Below are 27,091 nucleotides of genomic sequence, written 5' to 3' on the forward strand. Positions count from 1 at the left end.
GGTACATATACACGATGGAATATTACTCAGCCATTAAAAAGAATACATTTGAATCGGTTCTATTGAGATGGATGAAACTGGAGCCCATTATACAGAGTGAAGTAAGCCAGAAAGGAAAACACCAATACAGTATACTAATGCATATATATGGAATTTGAAAGATGGTAACGATAACCCTATATGCGAGACAGAATAAGAGACACAGATGCATAGAATAGTCTTATGCACTCTGAGGGAGAAGGTGAGGGTGGGACGTTCTGGGAGAATAGCGTTGAAACATGTATATTATCATATGTGAAACAGAACACCATTCCAGGTTCGATGCATGAGACAAATGCTCAGGGCTGGGGCAATGGGATGACCCAGAGGGATGGGATGGGGAGGGAGGTGGGAGGTGGGTTCAGGATGGGGAACACATGTAAACCCATGGCTGATTCATGTCAGTGTATGGCAAAAACCACTACAATATTGTAATTAGCCCCCAACTAAAATAAATAAATTTATTTAAAAAAAAAATGGGGTAGAAGAAAGCAGATTGTGGTCCAGGCTGTCCCTCATCCCAAACATCCACTCATTAATCACAGTGTATCGCTGTCCCATCACCACCTTGACTCTCATGTTGGAGACATGACTGCACATTTGACCCTGTGTTTATTCTTGAGCTGCAGTGCCATCTCTCTAATTGCCTGCTAGACACTGTCCATCAACACCCCAACTTGATAGGCTCCCGACCAAATCCATCATCTTCCTCTCTGGCCCAGATGCCCCTCCCAACTAATCTGTCTCTTTCACTGGCACCTCCATCTTTCCAGGCATTCAGCTTCCAAACTTCTCATCAGTTTTCTTGAAGACTTTATTCTCATTCTCCAGATGGAGTCACTTCTCAAGTTCAGTCATTTCCTTTTGCTATGCTGTGCAGGGTTTCCTTCTTTCCATCCCTATAATGATCATTCTGGTCCAAGCTCCCGTCATATTTCAGGTCTCAATCACCCTAAACCATCCAATACCAGAACTATGATTTTTTTTTTTTTTTTTTTTTTTTGCTTCTCAATCCCCTATCTGATGGAGTAGCCCAGGACTAGATGTGAATTCAGTAGTGGTAGGACACAGTTCCAGTGGCCTCTCTGACAGTCTGTATCCGATGTCCAAGCCCTTGGTAAAGACTTAGGTGAATAGCCAGCCAAGATGAAGAGACAGTATAATTTAGGAAGTGACTAATGTTCTTTCTTGATCCTAGTGAGGCATTCAGGAATGCAACCGCTTTCCCTGGGCAGAAACAGCAGGTGCCAAGAGGTGAAGAGAGCAAAACAGCAACAATAATCTATAAGCTTCTTGCTCCTGTCCCCAATGCCCCTGTGGTGAGTTGTGAGAGTGAGAAGTTCATGGAGGGGGAGAGGGCAAGATAATGCAAGTGTCCCAGGTGCCTTTGCCAAGAGCTCTGCAATTGCAAAGTAAAGTAATTCTGAACTTCTGTGTGAATGGTTTACCTAGTCAGCTGAATGCCCTCCGCTTTAGAGGTGACGATCCTAAGACATAAGGAAGTCATATGCCTCCCTGGCAGCCAGGATTAGAATGCAAGATTTTTGAATAAATGCTTTGAACGCCTGAGGTTGCTTCTGAGAGATCACACCCACACTGGGCTTCACAGCAATAAAGATGAGGTTTTCTCTTGTCTCAAGACCCTCAGTCATTGCCCACAGTTAAACAAAGGGAACTTAGGGCAGGAAGCTAAGGGAAAGCACAGCTTAGAAAACTGAACTTTCTTTGCTTGCTGATTAACAGAAACCATAGATCATGAGGAGAGGATGCTTTAAAGAGGTTTGGACTCTCCTTTAGACACTTCAGGTAGAAGAAAATGAAAAAGTTCAGAGCCAAGAAAGCAAAGCACTCAGGACATAACCTAGAAAGACAAAAAAATGAAATGAAGAAGCCTCATCAGCTCTAATTAAAGGAAATCAATATTTGAAGAGCCGTCTTGCTCAGTAACAGGACACGGGCAAAAATACTTCAGCAACGTGAGCCTCTTAGAAAATAGAAAAGCAGGCTTTCATGGGGAAGCAATCATGATTTAAAGGGCTGCAAATGACAACCACGTGGTGGGGTGATAGGTTGTAGAGGGGACTCAAGCACCTTTTGGAAAGAATACTAGATGAGAGCTTCTATCCTTGGTAGAGTCTGTATTTTTTAAGCACATCTCCTTTTCCTGGGAGTTCTAAGGGGCTGAGGGTCATTTCTAGGGAGCATAGAGTAGCTACCATTTCCCAAGAGAGACCTGAAGTAACCCCTAAAGAACAGCTTGGGTTTCATCTCTGTTACCACTTATAAGAACACACACTGGAAAAACACTGAAAGCCACACAAATGCAACAGATTTTTTGCTTGAGCATCCTTTCTAAGCCTACCTGTCTTTGTGATTCGCGTGATGATCAACCATCAGTAACTGGAATCCAGTTTTCCCAGACCATTCTTCTTTAGGGATGGAACATATAGGACTGGTATGTCACCACTTCCTGCTCTCACACTGGTGCCAGACATCAATAATCAACCACAGAACTCCTCTTCCACTGAGCCAAAATGCAGCCTTTTCATTTATTTGTTTAACAAATGTTTTTGAAGCGTCCTCTTAAGAGCTAGTTGGAGAGACAGAAAAACAGTAAAATATAAACAACACTGTAGGTCTGCAGGTACCACATGCTAAGTGCCACATAAAAGATAATAGACAATGAGTATTATAGCCCAACTCCCCTTCTGAAAGAGTATTTCAATTTCCTAGGTCCCTGAAATTTTATTCTTAAAATTTCAATGTTGTTGTACTTAGAGCAACACAACTATTTCTCATGGATCTGAGATGAATTAATTCCAGAAAGAGCTTACAAAGTACTACGAGAAATGCAGAAGTTGCTGTATGCCACCCACCAAGAAAGTGAGTCAAGGATGTTTGGGTTCTTCTCCCTCAAATACCTCTCTGACCTATGAAAAATCCAGACTGGAGTGGATCTGATTACCATTTTGGGTGAAGTACACTGGATGCCATTTCAGCATCAAATTATTCAATCAGAAACACTTTGAAAATGCTGAAGAGTTGGGTTAGTCATAGTTTTCCCACCTGAATACAATGTGCATAATATTGCAGGATTTTTTCCCCACTTTTGTGGTGGTGGAGACATTTGTGGAGCCTGTGGGAAATGATTTACTTGATACTTGATGGACAGCCAACCAAACAGACAGAGAGAGTGCTGGCATTCATTACATTTTCTATCAGGAGCTCACCTGGAATTGTGTTCCTACGTCTTTGAAGAGGCTGGATTGGGAGGGAGAGAGGAAAGAATCTTACCCTCTGAAGAAGATAGCTTATTCCTGAGGAGTGGGAGAAGCCTGGATCCATGCCCTCTGGGATTTCGGGCCATAGCTTTTAAGATCCAAAGAGGAAATGAAAGTCAAAAGGGCTGACAAGTGGTCTAGAGACAGACAAAATAATGATGGCTGGGGTGCTCTTGTTCCAGAAGTGTAAATTAGAAACTGGCTGTAATCTCAGGCAGTCGTCTAGAACCTCATATAGCCCAAATTATCACCCATATAACCTAAAAGCAGGCAGGACTTATTCCTGTAGCCCTTGGGGTTACCAGATGTTTCCTTCCATGGTCAGTATCCTTGGCAGCATCTTCATCTTTGGGTTGTCCACCCATGTTTTTCCAGATCTCTGAGGCTCTCAGTTTGCAGTTGCAGGATTTTCTCTTTCTCTTTCTTGGATCACTTCTGGAAAACTCAGGGTCTTTCTATCTCAAAGTTTCAAACTCATAGCATCTTGTCCAGACTTACCTACCTAGCTTGGAACTTTGAGGAAGAACGATGGCTCTTTCCCCTCAATGTTCGGCCAGCCTTTCTATACAACAGTCCTTAGTATTGATACATCTACAAAATTAAACTCCAAGGATCCAAGCCTGCCACTGTTCTGCTCGTCCTTCCCCCACTTTCAGGTTCATTTTGCCACTGTTGGGCTTCCCTGGTGGCTCAGCTGGTAAAGAATCCTCCTGCAATGCAGAAGACCTGGGTTCGATCCCTGGGTCAGAAAGGTCCCCTAAAGAAGAGAATGGCTACCCATTCCAGTATTCTTGCCTGGAGAACCCCATGGACAGAGAAACCTGGTGGGCGGCAGTGCATGGGGTCACAGTCACACACCACTGAGTGACTTTCCCTTTTCCTTTCACTTTTGCCCCTGTCAGTGGATCTCTGCTGCTGGCATGAAACAAACATTTTGAAGTTTTTATTACTTGTTCACCCCTAGTCTTGGTGCCTTGCCTTACATCTGCAATTTTTCTGAGAAAGTATTTGTGTTTATTCCCCCTCAAATCTACACTTGCAGGATTTGGCAGTAGGTCAGAGGAGTCCTTATTTCTATCACTTAAAGGACGACCGTTCCAAGACCACCACCCCCACCTCCAAAGCAGCAGTTAACAATAATAAGGCAGCTGACAGCTTTTCCTGATGTCCTGTGGTGCCCTGCATTGATCTTAAACATGGTCACTTGTCATGATTTTAAAGGATCCTTGGCTCCCAACACACAGGTATGGGAATTTGTTGTTGTTTTTTAGTGGCTAAGTCCTGTCCGACTCTTTGCGACCCCTTGGACTGCAGCATGCCAGGCCTCCATGTCCCTCACTATCTCCTGAAGTTTGCTCAAGTTCATGTCCATTGAATCAGTGATGATATCCAACCATCTCATCCTCTGCTGCCTTCTTTTGCCTTCAATCTTTACCAGCATTCTAGTATTCTTGCCGTGAGAACCCCATGAACAGTATAAAAAGGCAAAAAGATTTGGGACTACAGCAGTGGGGAGGGGTGTCTTTTATTCAAAAGAACAAGAATGCATGAACTTAGTGACTTGGGGGAACAGAGTGTTAAATGACCACTTTCTCTGAGCCTAGCAGTCTGCAAGATCAAAAGGGTCTTTGTTTCCAAAGGTTTTTAGCAAAGTTTCCCACTGCCTTCTGTTTGAGTGAGAGGCTGGGAGGAGGAAGACTCAGTGGTCAATGAGCAGAGTGTGGAATTGAGACCTGCTTGAATTTTGCAACACACAGCATATTTCATCCCTCACATGACACAGCAGCAGCCTTCTGGAAGAGACACTTTAGAATTCTTCTGAGTTCCAATCTTTTGTCCAGTTGTTTGGTGTTATCACTTCATTTCTGAGCGAGGTTCTGAATGCCAGTGGTAGCTGGTATGGTCCAGGGATGGTTAAGAAGTTCTTTGCCAGGAGGTCAGCATGGATAGGCAGGAGCAGCGCTGCATGAGTTCTTCAGCACTGTCTCAGTGGACTTCTGACACCTCCTCTGAGACAGACTATGTGGCCACTGTCCAGAGCCGCTCACTCCAGCAGAAGGATCGGAGCTCACCTCGGTGACTCCCACTTCAAAGAACTGTTTTGAGGCCCTCCTGGACACAATCCTACCTGCTGGAACTTTTGCTATCTGTGTGGATTAGCCCTGTGCCCACACACATCTGGATCACCTTGGCAGTTACTGGGAGTATTAGTTGCTAAGTCGTGTCTGACTCGTTGTGATCCTATGGACTGTAGCGCACCAGGCTCCTCTGTGTACGGGATTCTCTAGGCAAGAATATTGGAGTGGTAGCCATGCCCTCCTCCAACAGATCTTCCGGATCCAGGGATTGAACCCAGGTCTCCTGCACGACAGGCAGTTTCTATCACCGGGAACCCATGGTTATCTCTTGTTCCAGTCACATCCATGGAGTCACTTAAAGCTGAGGGATGCGAGGCAGAATATCTTTTGTGACCCCCCAACCCCACCTCACCCCACATTTAAATACAGCTCTTTGTAGAGACCTATTTCTGATGTAGTTAAAAGATTCATAAATATCTGGAAAGCTCTTTGACATTCTCTCAGACAATATTCTGTGCCTTTGGAAGGCTCTATTATACTCACTGAAAGCCAAGGTATGCATTTTTCTTTTTTACCTTCACTTTTCATAAAAGGTTATGCTGACGTAGATGTTACTAACAACAACAAAAAAATCTTTCTGATGAAATCAGGATAAATAATTCCACACATCATCAAGTGGGGAAAAGGGCTTTGAATTGGTTTCCATGGAAATCTGAAGATGAAGTAAAGTAATAATTTCAAGGCAGAGCAGCTGAATTGAAGATAATGGTAAAAATAGTTTGATAAAGAAAATAGAATAAAGTAATCAAGAAGCCTCCAATCAATTATCCTCTTTGTTTACCTTCCAGTGATTAATTTGTCTGCGTTTATTAACCCGATGAGATTAAGCAGACCTTCCTAGTGATTTATTTCGTAATTGTTTCCAAGTTTTGACATAAGCTATGGAGTTATTGAAGGTGGAGATTTAAATTCAATTACTCATGAAGCAGGTGGTGCCTCTCCTGAAAGAATATCTGGATTCACGGCCTTCCTATGCTAACATTATGAGTGAGAATTATTAATTCATCTGATAGTATCTCCCAAAGACTTTTAGAAGTCATTTGGCATCCACATACTTCACAGCAAGTCAGCAGCTTCAGAACTGAACTCGAAGTACAGGGAACCCAGAGACAAATAAAAGATTTTATGTTAAAGACAATTTTTTTTTTTGGCCAGAGCCTCCCTGGGGCCCTGGGCTGTGGTGCTATCATGAATGGCATCCACCAGCTGAAGCTTTGCATGTCAGAAGAATAGCGTTCTTTGAATTTGACCAGTAGTCCCCACTCTCTTTACCTTTGAAGGGCAGCTCTGGATAAGATCATGCTTTATTTTGACAGACGAGAGAGACAGAGAGACACACACACACACACAGATTGAGAGATCAAGAGAGGCACCTTGAAAGTCTTTAAATGAAATGAGTGAAATGAAATGATTAATTTATTTTCATCTCTGTGGTCATGGTTGTATATCTTTTTCTATTCTTTCTGTGGGTATAGTAAGGATAAACGGGGTTCTCCAAACACTACTCCAGGCGCCAACTCTCCATCATCCGCAAAGGCCCGGAACACATCTAAGAATGGGAAGTAAGTGGAAAGTGCCCCCATGCCTCTGACATAGCTGTCACAAAGCCATGTGCTCTTCTTATTTTGTCATTCATTCATATTCATTCAGAGATTTGCGGAATGCCTTCTGTGGGCTTCGCTTTGGGTTAGTCACTGGGGAATTTAAATGAGTGAGGCAGGTGTCAGGAATATTGGATGCACGAAGGACTAAAGAAGGGAGAGGAGAGAGAGGGGAGCGTTAGGAGATGAGTTTGGAAAGAGCTTTTAGGGCTGATTGTGACGACGGCCAAGGACTTATAGCAAGGCAAGAAGAAAGGAGAAGCAGCGGCACTGATCAATCATTTTATGATTTGTAAAATCCATGAAAATCTGTCTGATCCATACACTAAGATTTGGGGTGGATTTAGAAGAATCTGGAAAGCCATTCCACAACTGGCCTGGTTTTAAGCGTGTGTACATTGTAACCATATCAGTGATATACATGATATGTGTATTCTTTTCCTGGGGACTAACCTGTACTGTGACCTACCTGAAACTGTCTTTTTGATATTGCCAAAAACTTGGATTGGCTGAATATTTGGAATGTTAGATTTGCTCTTTGGGTTGATTCCATGAAACAGTGTTGGCTGACCTCTCTCTTTGGCTTTAGCAGAGCATGGCAATCGGAGAGAGTGTGATCCCTTGCAGATAAGATATCTCCAAGTAGGTGCTCCCTTTTCAAAGTGGCTGCAGCCCTTTGGTGAATGACTCAGGTCCTATTCTTGTAAGCCCTATGTCTCAGCGCTGTCGGGCATTGTGACAGGCAGAAATACAGCCCCGAAGGAGCACCCAGCCCACATCCAGGAGAAGATGAAAGATGCCTTCATCATGCTAAAAGCTCTAATCTAGCAATAAGCTATGTCACTACAAGAGCACAGCTTTGCTACGAAAGGTGAATTTGTAATGGTCACATATCTTATGTATTAAGCGTTGGGCCATAAATGCTGCAGTTTGAATATGATCTTATTTTCAATCCCAAAGTGAAAGATCTATTGGCTGCCTTTTTCTCCCTCTTCTCCTGAATACCATTTCAGGTTTGCATATAAAGTTGAATGTGCGCTATCCTGGAGAATATCAAAAGCAGTGGTGAAGACATAAGAAGGCCTCTCAGAGCAGTTAGAACTTGTTTCAGTTATTTATTGCCGAACACCACAATCAAAATACTGTATAAATTATGAAGGAAGGGATTTGATGCACACACTCTCCAGCAGCTGACTGTTTCCAAATTAGTCCCAATTCATCGTCAACATGCGCCCGCGGTTAACAGAGATAGCACTGGAGAATCACTTGAACTCCACGCTTGCAGAAACGGCAGCCCCTGTCTGGGTATCTTGTACACACCTGTCCTGCTGACAACTGCAGGGCATGGTCTCCATTTATTAGACCCTGATGTATAATTAGGGATACTTGTGATTGCTGTTGTGCTTTGAAAGGAGCCTTGTTTTGTGTGTTTTGGCTTTGTGGGAACCCAGACTCTTACCTTGTGAGTGAAGAGTCTCAGTGAGCCGCAAGAGAGCAGTTGGTAGAATTGGAGTTCAGATGACATAAGGAGCGCATACCTAATACCATTCCTGAGCTGCTGACCTAGGAGGCCAGCAGAAATACATTCTTAAGTAGATAAACACGATCTTATAGCCCACTTGCTGGATCTGGACAGTTCCCAAGCTTCTGCCATGGTGAGGGCCTCCCTTCCTGCACATTCTGAGCTAGGTGTCTTTTGTCTCTTGTGTATGTGACCCACAGATTGTGCTTGTTCTTTTCAATTCCTCATTCTTTGGGGGGTGGTTATTAATGAAGAATAAAAAGTTCTCCAATAGACGGTATTCTCTTCAAGGATATGTTTCAGGTTCCCTTTCTCTTATCTCCCATCAGTTGGCAGGAAGTTTGTTTTTTTTTAACTCTTTCTCTGTACATTTTCTCCTTCTCAGAAAATTTTTGTCAACAGCAGCAGTACTGACCTTCCATGAATATGGTGAGGCTATCTGGGTGGGGGGTGGTCATTTTCCCACACTTTCTAGAACAGAACAATGTCTATCAATGTTTAGGAACACATGTTATTATTGGTCAGAGAGAGCGGTTATTTCCTGGATTTGGGGGAGTGTGGTGAGGAAGGAGGGAGCTAGGTGGGTTTCTGCCCCACCCCCCGGGGTTTTCCCCATGGTACCTTTTCACAACAGTCAGCATCTGGGGTGGGTGTTGTTCTGCTGGCTTTTCTCATGTTATTTGTAATGTCCCTGTAATGACAGGGAGACATGGAGCGGTTTTTAAGAGTTCCTCTGTGTTATTTTGAGGCCAGATACAGGCTGGGAGATAGAAGGTGTGTCCTTCTCTGAAAAGTAATTGGCCTCCTCTCTTTTGAAGACAAGTCAAGCTGCCTCAAATACACCTCACAACCCCAAATAATAACAACTAGTATGTGTTGAGTGAGTGATATGGGCCAACCTCTGTCCCCCAGCACTTGATACATTTTGTCTCATTAATTCTCACCTACCAAAAGCTCATGAAGTAGGCACTATTATTATTTCCATTTGATATATGAGGAAATGGAGGCTTGGAGAGGATATTGTGTGCTTATATGGTGTCTTCCAATGAACAATCTTGGCATAACCCTTCCTTAGCAGCAATAATAGTAATAATCATCACTAAAATCTATCAAACTTTGACATTGTGCCCTTGTGCTAGACCCTGGGCCACAGAGACAAATATAAGATACAATAGGTGCCCTCAAAGAACTCACAATCTTCATAGAGGACAGAGGATGGCAACGTAGTCTTCATAGAGAGGCAGTCACAGAGTCTCCATTGGTGGACCCAACAGTCACCCCAACCAGTGCTGAGGTCCAGGTGGAGAAGACATCATGTGGGCATATCAATGAAGGCTTCTGAGAAGTGACCCTTGAATACTTTAACTGTTTCCATTTATCTCCCAGGTGGCAAGGCAAGGTCAGAAGAGGAAAATGCAAACTAATCACTAAGATGGACAGAATCCTCTCATGTTGATGAAAACCAGTGAGAGTTGTAGATGAGGTCAAAGCTAAAACTGAACGACCAATTCTGCCTTTTTTCTCAACCTCAATTCATCTGGGGCCGACCGACATGCAGTATAGCAGGCTTAGTAGGTTAAGAAGCCTACAGCTTAAAAGTTGTGTCATTCTGCTTGCTCCATTTTATTGCCTGCATCTGAAGCTGGGTAGCCAACCCTCTGTTTCAGGGAGGAACAGATGGAATGGGATATGTCTGAGCAGCAGAGCCAGACTACCCTGGCAATGACTTTCAGGGAGGTATATGCAGTTTATTCTATGCCAGCAGTGAGCCAAAATGACAGAACAGGAAAATAAAAAGCAGTGCAGAGCCATACCACAGAGATCAGGAAGCATAGGTTTGGCAGAGGTTGATCAGAGACCAAACAGACCAGGCTGCCATATTTAATTTAGTTCCCTCTGCTAATGTGAGTCTGTTATTCTGTCCGATGCATCAGGCCACGGACAATCCCTTTGCTGATCCATTGGGTTATTCCCAACAAGCGCTTTAACCATCAAGGCTGAGCATGCATGCCAACCACAGGAGCTGTTACAGATTTCCTGTTTGTATCAGAACATGTTCACAAGTCACATGAAACCAACTCTTTTGTTGACCAGCTAAGGACTCAAGAAGGGTCAGTCACTTTCCCAGAGTCACGCAGCTAATTAGTCACAAATGTCAGCCTAGAATCCTGGTATTCTAATACTTGTCCTATGCTCTTTCTACTTCAGCGTATGCTGCAGTTCTCCCAGATAGCAAGACACTTTGGTTAATCACACCACACAAGGCTTGGAGCCTGGTCTCAGGATGTCCAGCTGAGTGCTATGCCCTTCATACACCACCATACCCATGTTTGTGGGTTCTGTCAGCCTCCATGAAAATGGAGACCTTGGGGAGAAATTGAAATCATTCCATTTAAAAAAATGTAGCAGTAGTGATGACGAAAGGAAATAGCGTGCACTTTTCAAATACTTCACTATTTCTCCAAAGTACCATATTCTAGTTGTGTTTGGACAGTTACCCTTTCTCAATATTACTGTTGAGCTATCTTGAGCCTTTAACACACTCCTTCATCAAGAAAGCAATAAAGAGAACTTATAGATTACTATAGCTGTTTTTCCTCAAGTCAGTCAACCAAGGATGAGGTTGTGTGTGTGTGTGTGTGTGTGTGTGTGTGTGTGTGTGTGTGTGTGTAATATTCAGAGGCATCAATTTAAAAATTAGATTGTAGGCAGTTGCAGATGATGCTGAAAATCAACCAGTCCTCTCAGCCTGAGATGTTTTTCACATAGACTCAAAGTATGGAAAGACAAGGACCAAGTTCAATTTCCAAATACTAGTGGAGGACATGAATATTACAGGACCAGGGCAGAGCACCCAAGCACGGTGCCTGGTAAAAGATGCCATAAATGTTGAATTCAGTTCCATAAATGTCAGCTTAAATGAATTAAACTGGAGAGGGAAGGAAGGATGCTGAAATGGAGGAAAGGGAGGACAGAAGGGGAATCGGAGATAGTTAAGTCAAACCTTGCTCACTTGACACATCTATCCAGAGCCAATCCTGGTAGCAGATACCACAGGAAGAGTGACTCCAACCTGTTTTTTCCAAAACTGTCTCATAATGAACAGGCCTCTTTATCTATTCAGCAGTCTCTAGATGAGCACAGTCAGGAGCACATAGCTTCATAAATAAACACACCAGTCCTTTGGTTTTAGTTGGCAGGACCCAAATGGAAAACTTTCCTGCTTTAGAATGAAGAGGCAAAGTCTTGGTTGTTCTGTGTGGATTCAGTGTGGTGCAGTTTTATGTTCAGATTGAGTTGTTTACAGGTGGATTACTAGCGTCCGAGTCCTGTGTACTATGATCTCATGATTATGTCATTTCCTCTCATTGAGAGCCATGTATTTCTTCTAAAACAGTAGGCTGTGACTACCACCAAAACCCCTAGTTTTGCCTCTCTGTATGAAAGTGTGTGTGTGTGTGTGTGTGTGTGTAGTTTCACTTCAAAATTGTGGTATGCTGTATGAGTACAGCAATCAAATGGCCAAGTATTCAACTTTTCAAATCATCGCTGTAGTTCAATGCGATGATGATGTCAGTAATGCCTTAGTTTAGCTATTAGGCTAAGTCTAATATTACAAAGGTTTGTAAAAAACCAAAGCCCCAAACTCACTCACTTTCTCTTTTTCTCTCTACCTACCCTGCCTCCCCCTCCCTCTCTGCTGTTGCTCCTTTGTAGTAAAAGACAAATGACAGAAACATAAGCTGATGTCAGAATGTATTTCTAAGAACAACATGGAGTGAGGTGTGCCCGAGAATCAGAACATTTGTAGCCTAATTGTCTTTTTCCTCTAATATTTCACATCCAGGATAGTGCAAGACCTTTGGTCACAACAAAAAGGTCAAATCTATCCAAGAAGGTACACTTATTAATAGGGCAGGAAGCTAATATAAAACATTTGAAAAGGACTTTTAATAACAAGGGGTCAATAGCACATAGGTTTGGCATACTTTGAGCTTTCACCTAGTGCCAACCAACTGCAGATGAGGCTGTTCAAAGAACTCCTTAAATAAAACAATCATGTGGCCTTGTGTGTATTTGAAAGGACATCAACTATGGAGTCAGATGCACCTGGATGTGAATCCTGGCTCTATCACTGATTAACTTCGTACCTACCTCATTGGGCTATTGTGAGGATAAAATTATCATAATCTAAGTAAGGCTCTTCTAGTGCCTGGCACATGGCAACTGCTTAATAAATGTCAACTAGTGATTATGCTTGCTTCAGCTGCCAAAGTACGCAGCTAGGGACAATGTGACCTGGCCAGTATAATCCTGACCAAATCAGAGCTTGGTTATCTGCTTTGCCAGCTCCAGGAATGGGGAAGCAGAAGCCTCAGCACCACTGGCAATACATACATCTTGCCCATAGATTGAGACAAGAAATTCCTGGACCATCCAGGAAGAAACAGTCCAGTCATGGACATAGTTCCTAGTAGGTACACCACCGCATCTCTGTGATGGTTAGGGTGTAGAGTATACTAACTACCATCATGTTAATAAAACCCCCCTAAGGATCTGACTGCCCATGCTGCTCCTGGTTCTCCAGCTTAGTCAAGAAGAGTGTTCTGCTCATGAGCCTTGGAAGGGAGGAGTCATTTTTCTCCCTTCTCACCTGCCACACAAAGTCATGGACTCCGCATGCTGCTCTCTAGAACAGGGGTCCTCAATAACTCTTCTTTTTCCTCTGTGGCATACATGGTTGAGAACTCTCATTGGCACTACTCTGGCGGAGCTCAGGTTACGTCCACTTTCCAGGTGTTGGCTGGAATTCCGTTCCTCTCTCTCACTTGAGAAGGCCTAGAAATGCAAGGAAGGGTGATGTTCAATAGGACTCCTCCATTTTCCTCCAAATAACAAATCTCTGTCTCTCCATCACAGTCCCTGTCTCTCTCTCTCTCTGAACTCTTTTTCCATCCCTCCATCCCTTCCTCCCTCTGCCCCCACCCATCTATCTATCAGTACTCCATCTTACCCTTATATCTCAATATTTTTGTCTCTCCATCACAGTCCCTGTCTCTCTCTCTCTCTGAACTCTTTTTCCATCCCTCCATCCCTTCCTCCCTCTGCCCCCACCCATCTATCTATCAGTACTCCATCTTGCCCTTATATCTCAATATTTTTTACTTTCGGCCCAGTTTTTTCTGACATCAAGGAATTACAGAGCCTAAATCAATGGCATCTTCTAATGCCTCTAGGCCAAATCTGTTGTTTTTCACACAAATAACCAATCAAGCATGGCCCACTATGATTTGCAGTAGAAGAGCTGCAAACTCTACTATGAGAGTATGGAAACACAACGCTAGCCAAATAATTACTGTGAATCCAACACTGACTAAAAATCTAGAGTGTAGAAGCATTTAAAGGTAGAGAAGAAATTTTTAATTTGTTGAAATCCAATTTTCATTTTTTTTTTCTTTTCTGAATTGTGATTTTGGTAGCGTATTTAAGAAATATTTGCCAGAACCAAAAATGCAAAGTTGTTTTTTCTTTTTTTGAAACTATGACCTGCCTTCTGGGAGAAAGCAAGTGTATTTATTTATTATTATTTTAATATCTATTTGTATTTATTTATTTGGCCACACTGGGTCTTGGGTGCAGCATGTGGGATCTTTGATCTTCCTTGAGACATTATGGGATCTTTAGTTGCTGCTTGCGAACTATTAGTTGTGGCACATGGGATCTAGTTCCCTGACCAAGGTTCGAACCTGGGCCCCCTGCACTGGGAGCATGAAGTCTTAGCCACTGGACCACCAGAGAAGTCCCACAGAAGTTTTCATCTATGTTTGCTTCTAGATGTTTTATGATTTTGATTTTACATGTAGGGCAATTATGTAATTTAACTTTCGGATATGGTGCAGGGTAAAGATCAAAGTTTTGTTTTTACATATGGATATCTAGTTGTTCTGGTGCCATCACTGAAGAAGAATATCCTTTCTCCATTGGCACTTTTGTTGAAATAAAAACTCAATTATATATAATATATATTTATTTTTTCCAGATTCTTAATTGATCAAGATTTGATCTCTATGTCAGCTCCACAGTCTTGATTACCCTAGCTTTATAAGTTTTGAAATCAGATGGTGTGAGTGTTTATTCTTCCTTTTTGAAGTTGTTTTGGATATTCTAGGTCCTGTGCATTTCCATATGCATTTTAGAATCAGCCTGTAAATTTCCAGAAAAAGAAAAAAGACCTGCTGAGATTTTGGCAGGGATTGTGTTCAATCTATGTATCAAATATGGGAAAAACTGAAATCTTAATGATGTTGAGTCTTAAAAGCTATGAACACAGCATATCTCTCCATTTATTGAAATTGTCTTTAATTTCATTCAGCAATGTTTTGTAGTTTTCAGTGTACACATTTTTCCTGTCTTTTGTCAGATGTAGCCCTAAGTTTTTCATACTTTGGATGGCATGGCAAATAGTATTCTATGATTTTAACTTCCAATTGTTTTTCCCCAAGTTTCCTTTTTTTAAAAAAAAATTTTTATATTGAACTATAGTTGATTTACAATGTTGTGTTGGTTTCAGGGGTACAGCAAAGTGATTCAGTTGTACCTGTACATGTGTCTATTCTTTTTCAGAGTCTTCCCATATAGGTCATCACAGAATATTGAGCAGAATTTCCTGTGCTATACAGTAGGTCCTTGTTGATTATCTATTTTATATATAGTAGTATGTATTTGTCAATCCCACACTTCCAATTTATCCTTCCTCCCCATCTTTCCCCTTTGATAACCATGTTTATTTTCTAAGTCTGTGAATCTGTTTCTGTTTTAAAAATAAGTTCATTTGTATCCTTTTTTTACATTCCACATATAAGCGGAATGATACGATATTTGCCCTTCTTTGTCTGACTTACTTCACTTGGTATGATAGCTAGGATATAGAAGTACAGTTGGTATTTGTATACCAATCTTATATTTTACTAACTTGCTAAGCTCACATATTAATTCCAGGAGCTTTTTTGAAGATTCCATTAGATTTTCTACACAGACAAATGTCATCTGTGAATAAAGATAGTTTTATTCTTCTTTTCCAATATGGATGCGTTTTTTTCCTTGCCTTATTGAACAGGTTTGAACCTCTAGTACAGTGTTGAATAGCTGTGAGTTATCTAATGTGTAAATAATTCCTACCCATTTAGCTTCGTTCAAAAGACACATAAAAGCAATGGAGCGATAGTTGGACAATGGAAGTGTCCTCTAAAGATGATATTCTGGGGACAAATGAATGATCACTGCTTTTATCAAAAGGTCAAAGCTAGATTCCCAAAGTCTTGCACAGAAATTTCATCAGCAAATAAAAGTAGATACTTTCCTGCAGAGGAGGAAGATAACAAAAAGCGAAAAGCAAAATAAACTCTAAATTTCATAGGCTCGCATACACTGTTCCATTATTCTCATTCTCTCATTCATGTTTTCTCCCTCTTTTTCTCTCCTTTTTCCCCTCACCCCACTCCTTATTCTACCCCTCCATGAGCTCTTTAAAAGAAACAGTATAGTGTTGTGGTTAAGATGACAAACCTTGGAGCCCAGTCACTGCTTTAAAATCCCAGCACTTCCTTGGTAAGTTTCTAAATCTCTCTGTGCATCAGTTTCTTCACTTGTGAAAGGGACATACTAACAGTGTCTGCTTCATGGATTTTCTTGAGGATTAAATTCTTCATTCATTCAAAACTTTTATTGATTGCTTGTGAGATATCAGGTACTATTGTAGGCTCTGAACAAAGAAGGAAACAAACCAAATTCCCTACCCTCATACCCATTCTAGTGGAGGGATACTGTCATTAAACAAGAAAACTATTTATTAAGTAAGTGTTTTAGAAATTAGTTTTAAGGAGGGGGTTGAGAAAGGGCAGGGCAGAGGGATAAGGAGTGATACAGACAGAAAATTTGTCAATTTAAATAAGGTGGTTGGAGAAGACCTCAGTGAAAGGTGACATTTGAGAAAAAATTTATTTAAATAGAGTAATACATTGAAACAATTAGAACCATTCCTCACATATAGCAAATATATAATGATGCTTTGGGGGCTTCCCAGGTGGCTCAGTGGTAAAGAATCTGCCTTCCACTGCAGAAGGCGCAAGAGACCCAGGTTCAGTCTCGGGGTTGGGAAGATCCCCTGGAGAAAGAAACGGCAATCCACTCCAGTATTCTTGCCAGGAGAATCCCATGGACAGAGGAGCCTGGTGGGCTACAGTCCATGGGGCCTCAAAGAGTCGGGCATGACTGAATGACTAAACCACTACTACTATAATGATGCTTTTATTAACTACAATTTATTGAGTGCTTTCTGTATGTCGGTATTGTGGAAAGTGCTTTACATAATGTTATCTTGTCTAGGCATTACAACAGGTCTATAAAGAAAAGGTTATTATTAGCTCTTTTTACTGACAAGAAATCTGAGATGATATTGACCTGTTCCAGGTCATGTAGGTAACAGATGATGGCGCCAAGACTCCAACCATGTCTGGGCTGTGTCAGGTCTTAGTTGCAGCATCAGGGTTTAGTTGCCTCACGGCATGTGGGATCTTAGTTCCCCAACCAGAGATCGAACCTATGTGCGCTGCATTGGAAGGCAGATTCTTAACCACTGGACCACCAGAGAAGTCCCAAGGACCAGGAATTTTTAAATAGGCAGTAACATTTATTAAGTGCTCCCTACCAAGCCCTATTCTTTTTTTTATAGTCAAATAATTTTATTTTAAGGAAAACAATTTTGTACCCTAACACCAGCTTAAAGTTTTTATAAGAAAATTCAAGAAACTTTTACAAAATTCTGAACATGGTTTTGAAGTTTGAAGTGAAGTGAAGTGAAGTGGCTCAGTCGTGTCCGACTCTTTGCGACCCCATGGACTGTAGCCTACCAGGCTCCTCGGTCCATGGAATTTTCCAGGCAAATACTGGAGAGGGTTGCCCTTAGAGAGAAAAAAAATGACTACATTTATCATGATTGTAAATAATGATAAATGCTCTGTAAATTCATTGGGGTGGTCATCATCAATGGGCTGGTAAGTAGTCAGCAAGAGTAAGAACTGAGTAATCTCATCAGAGAAGCACCAGGCCCTATTCTAAGTGCTTTAAATGCATACATTTTCTCATTTAATCTGAAAACTACCCCTGACATTGGTTCAAGGAGAGCTCATCGCTTGCTTTGGTGGCATGGATCATACCCAATCCGGAGGGTCCCCTTCAGGGTGGCTGTCCAGGCACCTCAGCAGAGACAAGCTCTGAGTATGGCTGGCTATGGACCTGAGCCAGGAGCACCGATTCTCCTTTTTTGAAGTCACAGAGCATAATGACAGAAGAGTGCTGGGGTTGCTTCCAAGGGGTCCTCAACAGTGTCTTACTTTCTCATGGTTGAGGAGGAGATGTGCTCTCCATGGGCTTTCATGAGATGCTCTATACTCAGCCTCTGCCTGTTTACCTTCACTTCTCCCATTCATGCCTATGGAACCTTGAAGGGAGATCAGGCTGTTCTATGCCTTCACAGTAGTCACAAGGACACCTGCTTCCATTGTGATCTTGATCAGAAAATAGTTTGCTGCTTCTACCCACCCACATCTATTTCCCAGGACTGCTCCTCCTTCTATGAAATGCAATTAAGCCGGCTTTGTCCTTATAAACACATTCATTTTGGAGGCCGTGGGTTTTTTTTTTTACCTGAATTCAATCTGGGTCTCTGTCACCCACTTGGTGGCAAGGAGGAAACAAAGGCATGATATTGTGGATGGCTGCTAGGTATTTTTAATTTCTTTTAAAGTGGGAGTCATGGTTCCCATTCATTACCTAATGCTTACAATGGACAAGGCATTTTGTGCTAAGCTATATGAGGGCCAAGAAAAAGATTTATTCTCCCTCCCACATACTCCCTGCTCTGCAAATGTCTGTCTCCTGGTGAGGAATATGCCTGTCCATTCGGTCACCATTCTCCATTCCTAGTTTGGCTTCTAACAGATGGAAAAAGGGCTAAAAAGAAGACTAAAGAAGCTATCTGGGCTCAGGGAGCCATCACGGTGCACTTACTGCATCCTTCCTTTTTCTAGATCACTGGTTTTCAATCTATGTTCTGAATAACTCTTGGGTGCAGAAGCAGCACCTCAGAGACTGGTGAGAATGAGGGTCAGTTCAGCTCAGTTCAGTTCAGTCGCTCAGTCGTGTCTGACTCTCTGCGACCCCATGAATCGCAGCACGCCAGGCCTCCCTGTCCATCACCAGCTCCCGGAGTTTACTCAAACCCCTGTCCATCAAGTCGGTGATGCCATCCAACCATCTCCTCTTCTGTCGTCCCCTTCTCCTCCTGTCCCCAATCCTCCCCAGCATTAGGGTCTGTTCCAGTGAGAATGAGGGTGACTCCATTTTAATCTGTTATCTATCCTGAGGTCTGACTACATTTCATTTTTTTAAAGAATGCTTAGAATGAGTTCGATAACCCTTGGTACAGCCCCAGCCTGAGGATATAGGGGGAGCACAGTATGGGATTCCAGCCTTTCTCCGCCGTGCCGCTTCCGCAAGCTCTTAAAACCAGGGAGTTCCCTGGTGGTCCAGTGGGTAAGACTGCACTCTCCCAATGCAGAGCCCTGGGTTCAACCCCTGGTCAGGGAAGTGGATCCCACATGCCTCAATAAGATCGAATATCCCACATGCTGCAGCTAAGACCTGGTGCAGCCAAAGAAATAAATAAATATTTTTAAAAGCAAAAACAGTTAAAAAAAAAAAAAGAAGAGGAAGAAGTAAATAAAAGAGATGCCTCCCTTCTTATGGCCAGATTGCTCTGAAGAGATGAAAGGAAGCTGACTGACCGGTGATTGTTCCCTGAGATCTCATCCCTAAACCCAGGCTGAACCTGAAATACTTGGAGGAGAAAAAAAACGCCACAGATTTTGAGTAATGCTCCTCAATTGGCTTCTGCTCTGAAGACTAGATGAACACACACAATTTCCACTCCATTTCCTTAAACTGGCGTCTGTGCTAGGCTGTAATGAAACCTGGAGGGGAGGAAAAGACCATTAGCTTGCAGAGAGGATTATTTTAGTTGCTTAAGCCATCCTCTCCCTGAAAATAGTCAGGTGGATGTTTAAGCCACAGTCTGTATTGTTATTATTTTTTTCAACTTTTTGTTAATTTTTTTCCATACCTTGCATCATGTGGGATCTTAGTTTCCTGACCAGGGATCAAACCTGAACCCCTGCATTGGAAGTACTGAGTCTTAACCATTCGACCACCAGGGAAGTGCCCTGTATTGTTATTTTGAATACCATTAGAAGGCCCATGAGCTTTTCTAATATATTTCTTCATTGTAGGTATTCTATGTAATCCCATACACAATTTTATTATAATTTTTAAACTCTCTCTCTCCAGTGTTTTATGTTCACTGACTAATTCAGCTTTCTCACAAGTATCTAGTGTCATCATTACCTCAGCCCACCCCTTGGTTATACGGGTCTCCTTGTCTGCCACATTCCGATTTTTTTTTCACACCATTGCACCTATCCTGAGTGGCCTCCATCCTTCAGCTACACCTGTTTGTTTTTTCCAAACAAACACTGAGCGGCCGCGCCGGGGGCCGTGGGGGCCGGAGCGGAGCCTCCGCGGCTGAGTCCCCGGGCGGTCCTAGGCCGGCGTCCGCCCGCCGAAGCCCGGGACATGGTGCGACTAGCGCCGCGCCGCCGCCGCCGCTGAGCTCGCGGGCCGTACCGGGCTCGGACGTGGGAGCGGGAAGATGTTCTCCGCGCTCAAGAAGCTGGTGGGGTCGGAGCAGGCGCCGGGCCGCGACAGGAACATCCCGGCCGGGCTGCAGTCCATGAACCAGGCGCTGCAGGACGGCCCTGGATGAGCTGGAGGCCTTCCTGGGCGGCGGAGCGCCCAGCGGCCCCCTCCGCGGCGGCGGCGACTACGAGGCGCTCTAGGCCCCGGCCCGCGGACCTTGGGCGCTCCGCGTGCGCTGGGGTCTAGGCCTGCCTGCAGGGAGGGGCGACGGGCAGCCGGCCCCCAGCGCTTCTCAGGGATGGGACAGGCCGAGGAGGCCCGTGAGGCTGTTTACGGGGTGGGGGTGGTGCCGTCCCCTGCTCGCCCCCGGCTCGCCGCACGCGCTCACCTGGCCTGCTGCATGCGGGCCGTCCCTGCTTCCTGTTGCGTGGCCCTCGCGGCGCCCCGTAGCTGCGCGCCCTGCTGAGCCGGCGCCAAGATGGCGGCGCTGACGAACAGGGTAAGTTTGTTGGAAAGAGCCCACTCTTTCAATTAGATAGGAATAGGTTCATTCCCAGATCTGCATCTTGGACAAGTTACTTAACATCTTTGGGCCTCAGTTTCCTCATCCATAAAAAGGAAGTAATAATTGGAGCTATCTCTACTAGAATTCCTTTGAGGATTCAGTGAGATAACTTATGCACATATTCTGGTCCACATGCGTGTGTGTGTGCTAAGTCACTTCAGTCATGTCTGACTCTTTGTGACCCTATAGACTGTAGCCCACCGTCTCTTCTGTCCATGGGATTCTCTAGGCAAGAATACTGGAGTAGTTTGCCATTCCCTCCTCCAGGGAATCTTCCTGACCCAGGGATCGAACCCACATCTCTTGTGTCTCCTGCATTGGCAGGCAGGTTCTTTACCACTAGCGTCACCTGAAAAGCCCCTGGTCCACATGAGTGCTCACTAAATGGAGTTAGTGTTACTACTTACATTGCAGAACGCAGTTAATATGCCACTTTGTCCTTCATGTCTCTCCTGATGCAGCCTGAGAGCATCCCTTCATCCCCTTGAACAATATCCGTTTAGCATTTAACCAGGAACTAGTGTCTTCATTAAGTCAATCAGTAAATATTGTACATCTGGTATGTGACGGGCACAATACCAGATGCAGGGGTAGGTGGGAGTAGAAAGGTGGACGTAAGAGAAGGAGGGGAGGAGGTGTAGAAAACAGGGCTGAAACAGAAAGAGATTCAGTCTCTGTTCTTAAGCATCTTTTTTTTCTTTTTCCTTTTTTTTGGCTGTACCACGAGGCATGTGGGACCTTAGTTCCCCAACCAGGGATAGAACCCATGCCCCTTACACTGGAAGCACAGTCTTAACCACTGGACAACCAGGAAGGTCCTGAGCATCTTATTTTCAAGTAGAGAAGATGCTCATAGATCATAGACATAGATCCTAGGTATGCTCTGTAAAGAAGGTGCAACCAGAGATGCAACTAGAGGAATGTGGATGCTGGGTAATAAAAGACAAAGCTGTGGAAGTAACAGCTCTCATTCTTATTGTTAACTTTCCACCTCTTTGCTGCTCTATCCAGATAATGCAGGGCTATGAATCCTTAAGGAAGAATAGGTGGAAATTTTTTTTCTTCCACAGTATACCAGGGCACATCATGCTCTTAGTATATGCACTGATATGAGACACTTCCGTAAATTGTCTGTAGGAAACAGAATAAAGTGTCTTCAACACACTCTGGGAAAGACTACTTATTCTCTTGTTTCATTTTATTGCAAGAGTATAAAGTGAATGCCTTGTAACTCAGTATGTGAAAACAGTTAAATGACTTAGCACTATGTTTTCAATGAACAAATGAATAAATAAATGACTCCTTCTCCTGGGTCCTTGAGATTATTTTAAACAAAGAGAGTTATGTTGAGGAGTTGGATATGGAACCAAGTGTAGGACTCATGGCTTTCCCCTGAGATTACAAACAAGTGCAGGGAACCATGCTAGGATGCTTTTACCCCACAGGCCCCTTCACTTTAACCCATCACTTGTCCCCGCCTTTCTGAACTAGCAGCTGGGAAATAGTGCCTGATTGTGCTTTTGGTGGATGTTGGTTTTAACCATCTTACCATGGCAGGCTGCTGCCAGGCCTGTTGGAAGTCAGATCTCCCACCCCATCTCAGCACAGTATCCCCCTCTCCTCTTCATCCTCTGCTTTGTCCCCACTGTAGTCCTTATTTCCATTAACTGACTCGCTTATTCTATAGTACATCATCCTTTGAAGGCAGATTCCAATGACTTGAAACTTGTCCTAATTGAGACTGGGCTGGGCCCAAGCATCAATGGGTGAAACACAGAAAACCCTGAAAGTTAAAAGATCAGGGCTCTAGCCCTGGACCTTATTCATATTCAGTCTGCCACCTTAAAAAAGTCACCTAGCCTCTCTGAATCTCCATTTTCTCTGTGATTAAATGTAGGGACTGGCTTTGCTGACTAAAGTAGAAACAAATAGCTAGACAAGCCCTCATCACCACTGTTCACACAAGTAATGGAACTAGAAACCCGAGATCCTTTCCAGGTAATTTACTACTGCTGCATTTTAAGGGTGGTGGGCTGGGAAGATGGGTTTTAAAGCGGGGTGGGGGGTAGGGAGGAGGAATTCACGTCTCCCAAGCTAGTGTTCATAATGGTCTATCAAGAACACATTTAAAAGAAATGGCCTACTTCTGTAGTCTCCTACCCAGGACAACAGGCTGGTTCACTCAAAGTGGTTTTTGAATAGGGCTATAAGCAAACCTCTTTCCATGGAATGTGGAGCTGCTTTGCAGAAAGCAGAAAAGTGGAGTCTTCCCCTAATACATTTAAAAATGGTCACTTCACCATTGCCAAACTTCATTACCACTCCCAAGAGCTAAAGCTTTGAGATTAATGTTCCTCATCCCAAAGAGAAGGCAGTGACTGTTAAAAGAAAAAAAAAAAATCAGCAACACATGCTCTTTCCTATCCTGCATTATTTGAGAATTAATGTCAATAATACTGTTGCAGCATTTTTTAAAAATAAAGAATGGAGTTTTCTAATTGTCAGTTTAAAAAAAAGGTCCAGGGCTGAATCCCCAGAGAAAAAACCTCAGTTTAAATCATTAACACCACAAATCTCTGATAATTGTGGAGTGTTTGCAAGTGCCTTAATCAGGATGGTACGTCTGAGTGGCCTGTTTTAATTTGATCACACTGATTAAGTTTCTGTAAGCTAATATATGTTGCATTTCCAATTCAATTAAATGAGAATCTCCTGCCATTACTAGATATTACCAAAATGCCCTGATGGGCGCAGAAAAGGCTTGGTATCCTCAATTGCTACTGACTTCCTGATTATATAATCTTTGTATTAAATGAAATCAATGAAAGTGCAAATTAAATTCAGCAAACTTTACAGAGTAAATATGTTTTCCCCATACTTTTGTTATATTCACCCTCCAGGCAGAGAACATTAGTTGAAAACTCATTGATTACCTTTAGTGATAAATTTTACAGGGCTCTCTCCCTTCATATACCAGTTCCTAGAACAGTCTATCCTGTAGGAAGGCGCAGTAAATGTGGGTGATGAATAGGCACTCTTCTTATTATATATGTATTATACTTGTGCCTCTTTGGGCTCTTGATAAGAGCTATCTTATGTAAATGCAATTGCTTTGTAAATGTAACTGCCAAGTGGGTCATCGATCCAGTTGGAGGAAACAGAACAGTAGGGGGAGGTGTAAGAGAAATTGTCTAAGGACAGAAATGAAGAAAATTGCTAAGTGAGTAAGGGATTGAATTTCTGAAGCTAGAGAACTTGGTGAAAGGGGCTAGGACAAATCTTTGGTTACCAAGGGAGAAGGGGAGGAGGATAACAGGAGTTTGGGATTACAAGATACACACCACTACATATATTATAAAATAGATAAACCACAAAGTCCTACTGTATAACACAGAAAACTTGACCATATCTTGACATATAATGGAAAAGAATCTAAAAAAGAATGAATATGTATATATGTGTGTGTGTGTGTGTGTGTGTGTGTGCGCGCGCGCGCGTGTCCGTGCTGAGTCACTTCAGTCATGTCTGATTCTTTGTGACCCTATGGACTGTAGCCCGCCAAGCTCCTCTGCCCATGGGATTCTCCAGGCAAGAATACTGGAGTGGGTCTCCATGCCCTCCTCCAGGGGCTCTTTCAGACCCAGAGATGAAACCCATGTCTTTTATGTCTGCTGCAGTTGGCACATATATGTAGGTTTTCCAGGTGGCACTAGTGGTAAAGAACCCACCTGCTAATGCAGCGAACACAGGAACTGTCTGGGTGAGGTGGCCCTGGAATTTTCTCAGAATGTGTTAGTTCCTTTTCCTGGATTCTGGCTTTCAATACCTGCTATTAGCCAAATGTGTGACTCACAGCGTAATACAGCCCTCTAAATCAATTCGTAAGGCATCTTGGAGATAAACAAGGAGGAAGTCTTTCTATTTTTGCCCCATTTTTTTTTAATATCCCGCCTACTTCTAAGAAGGATTTGAAGTGACTTCCAAAAAGCTTTCTTACTCATGCCCAGGAGTATTTAAGAACTATTTCTTAAAGTCGTGTGTATCATATAAATAGAGAAGAATGATTATATAAAGACTCGAATGTATCAGGGATCTCTGGGTTTATATAGCAGATAAACTCTTGGGGAATTGTTAAGTGAATGAGTTATGTGGGGCACTTGTAACCATTCTTCCCTTGGGTGTCCTTTTGGTCCCTTCCCCCAGCATCTGCCATCTCCAAACAGTGTCTTCCCTCCCAAGAAAAACTCTCTGTCTCGCGTCCCATATCTACAAGGATATTTCCTTTCTAATAAAGTACATGCTAATAAATATGAGCTAATGATTATAAGAGAATTAATATGTCAGTCACCCTGATGCTCAAAGAATTTCTTATAATGGTTACAGAGAGAATTAGGGGTGGAATTAATGCTGTAAGGGTTGATCCCAAACCCTGAAGAGTATATATCCTAAAAAGAAGCTAGCATGTGAACTGCGAGTTTGGGATTAGCAGGTGCAAACTAGTATATATAGAATGGATAAACAGCAAGGTCCTACTGTATAGCACAGGGGACTATATTCCATATCCTGTGATAAACCACAATGGAAAAGAATGTGAAGAAATACATATATGTGTATAACTGAGTCACTTTGCTGTGCAGCAGAAATTATTACAACGTTGTAAATCAAATAGACTTGGATAAAATAAATTTTACAAAACAGCATGTGTAAAAATTCAAGGAAAAGAGTCAAGTACAGACTCTTAAGTGCACTTGTTGCTCAGAGAAGGGAAAGAGCAAGGTCATACGGATGGATCCCGGAGGAAGGGAAGAGCCTTGCACCCAAGGATGGCTAGTGAAGAAGACGAGCGCTGGTGTGGACTGGCTTTGGGTCACAGGAAGCAGGAGGAAGAACACCTCCACCTGCCTTTCCCCTCAGTCTCCTCCCCTCTTAGCCGCCTGCACACCCCACCTCGTGTCACTTCCTTTGTATCCTACTTTTGCCTCCCTCTCTGCTCTTTTCTCTGTTCTCGCTCCATCCTTTCCTTTCCATACCAACCCCTTGATGGTGCTTTCTTCTTCTCCCTCTTCTCCTCTCCTCTAACCTCTGAGATTGAAAGTCACTCAGTCGTGTCTGACTCTTTGTGACCCCATGGCCTATACAGTCCATGGAATTCTCCAGGCCAGAATACTGGAGTGGGCAGCCTTTCCCTTCTCCAGGGGATCTTCCCAACCCAGGGATCAAACCCAGGTCTCCCACATTGCAGGAGGATTCTTTACCAGCTGAGCCACCAGGGAAGCCCTACCGCCCCTCATTCTAGACTTCTGATGAGTCCTTTTTGTTCCTCTCTCTCTCAGCCTCCCTCAGTTAGCTGCCAAATCAGTTTAAATAAGGCCCAGAGGGGAACAGTGGGATCCAGGAGCGCTGAACACGGGTACTCCTCCAAAGCTTAAGCCCGGTGGGGGCAAATGGACCCTCCACACCCTTTTGCTGTTGTTCAGTCACTCAGTCATGTCTGACTCTTTGCCACCCCATGGACTGCAGCATGCCAGGCTTCCCTGTCCTTCACCATCTCCTGGAGCTTGCTCAAACTCACGTCCACTGCATCAGTGTTGTCACCCACCCATCTCATCCTCTGTCGTTCCCTTCTCCTCCCGCCTTCAATCTTTCCCAGCATCGGGGTCTTTTTCAATGAGTCAGCTCTTCGCATCAGGTGGCCAAATCATTTTTCCTCAGATTTCCCCACTGGAGGGTCCAAATGCTCCTAGGTAGTTATGTTCTTTGCTTGACTGTGTCTCTCCTCCTCTCATCCCCTTTGGCCCATCTAACATCTGTGCAACCACTCTTGGGAAAGGAATGAAGGTAAGTTGTTAGCTGCAAGAAGCTTAATATGGAGCAGGAGGAGAATGCTTTGTCAGTGTAAAAAAAGTGTGTGTGGAGGGGGAGTAACCAAGAGCTTCAGGAGGACAAGAGAAGGCTTTTCCCCAAAAACATTTAGCAAGGCAATACAGCACAGAGGCCAAAAGCATGAGCTCTACAGTCCCCCTGTTGGAGGCTTGAAGGCCAGCTCTTCCTCTTAAAACTGTGTGACTTTGAAGGAGTTGCTCAACGTTTCTGTGCGTCAGTGTCTTCATCCATAAAGAGGATGAGAGTACTCTCACCTGCCTCAGAGATACTGAGAATAATTAAATGGATTATGTTAATCACTCAGACTTGTG

At 43.3% G+C, this 27,091-nt stretch overlaps 1 protein-coding gene across 2 annotated transcripts in view; it reads left to right on the top strand.

The window, feature by feature from the left end:
* The window catches only part of HS6ST2 (heparan sulfate 6-O-sulfotransferase 2), a 348,242-nt gene that overhangs the window by 297,666 nt on the left and 23,485 nt on the right, over positions 1-27,091 (top strand). The window contains exon 4 of one of the 2 annotated variants that reach the window (XM_081563812.1): positions 6,934-7,020. The exons of the other annotated variant lie outside the window; for it this stretch is intronic. Within the exon in view, the coding sequence (XP_081419938.1) occupies positions 6,934-7,020 (87 nt within the window). The remainder of the gene's footprint in view (positions 1-6,933; positions 7,021-27,091) is intronic. 2 annotated transcript variants of the gene reach the window in all.

The sequence above is a fragment of the Giraffa tippelskirchi genome, chromosome X (genome assembly GCF_054371585.1).
Source record: "Giraffa tippelskirchi isolate mGirTip1 chromosome X, T2T-mGirTip1v1.2.pri, whole genome shotgun sequence".
In the NCBI taxonomy this organism is placed as follows: Eukaryota; Metazoa; Chordata; class Mammalia; order Artiodactyla; family Giraffidae; genus Giraffa; species Giraffa tippelskirchi.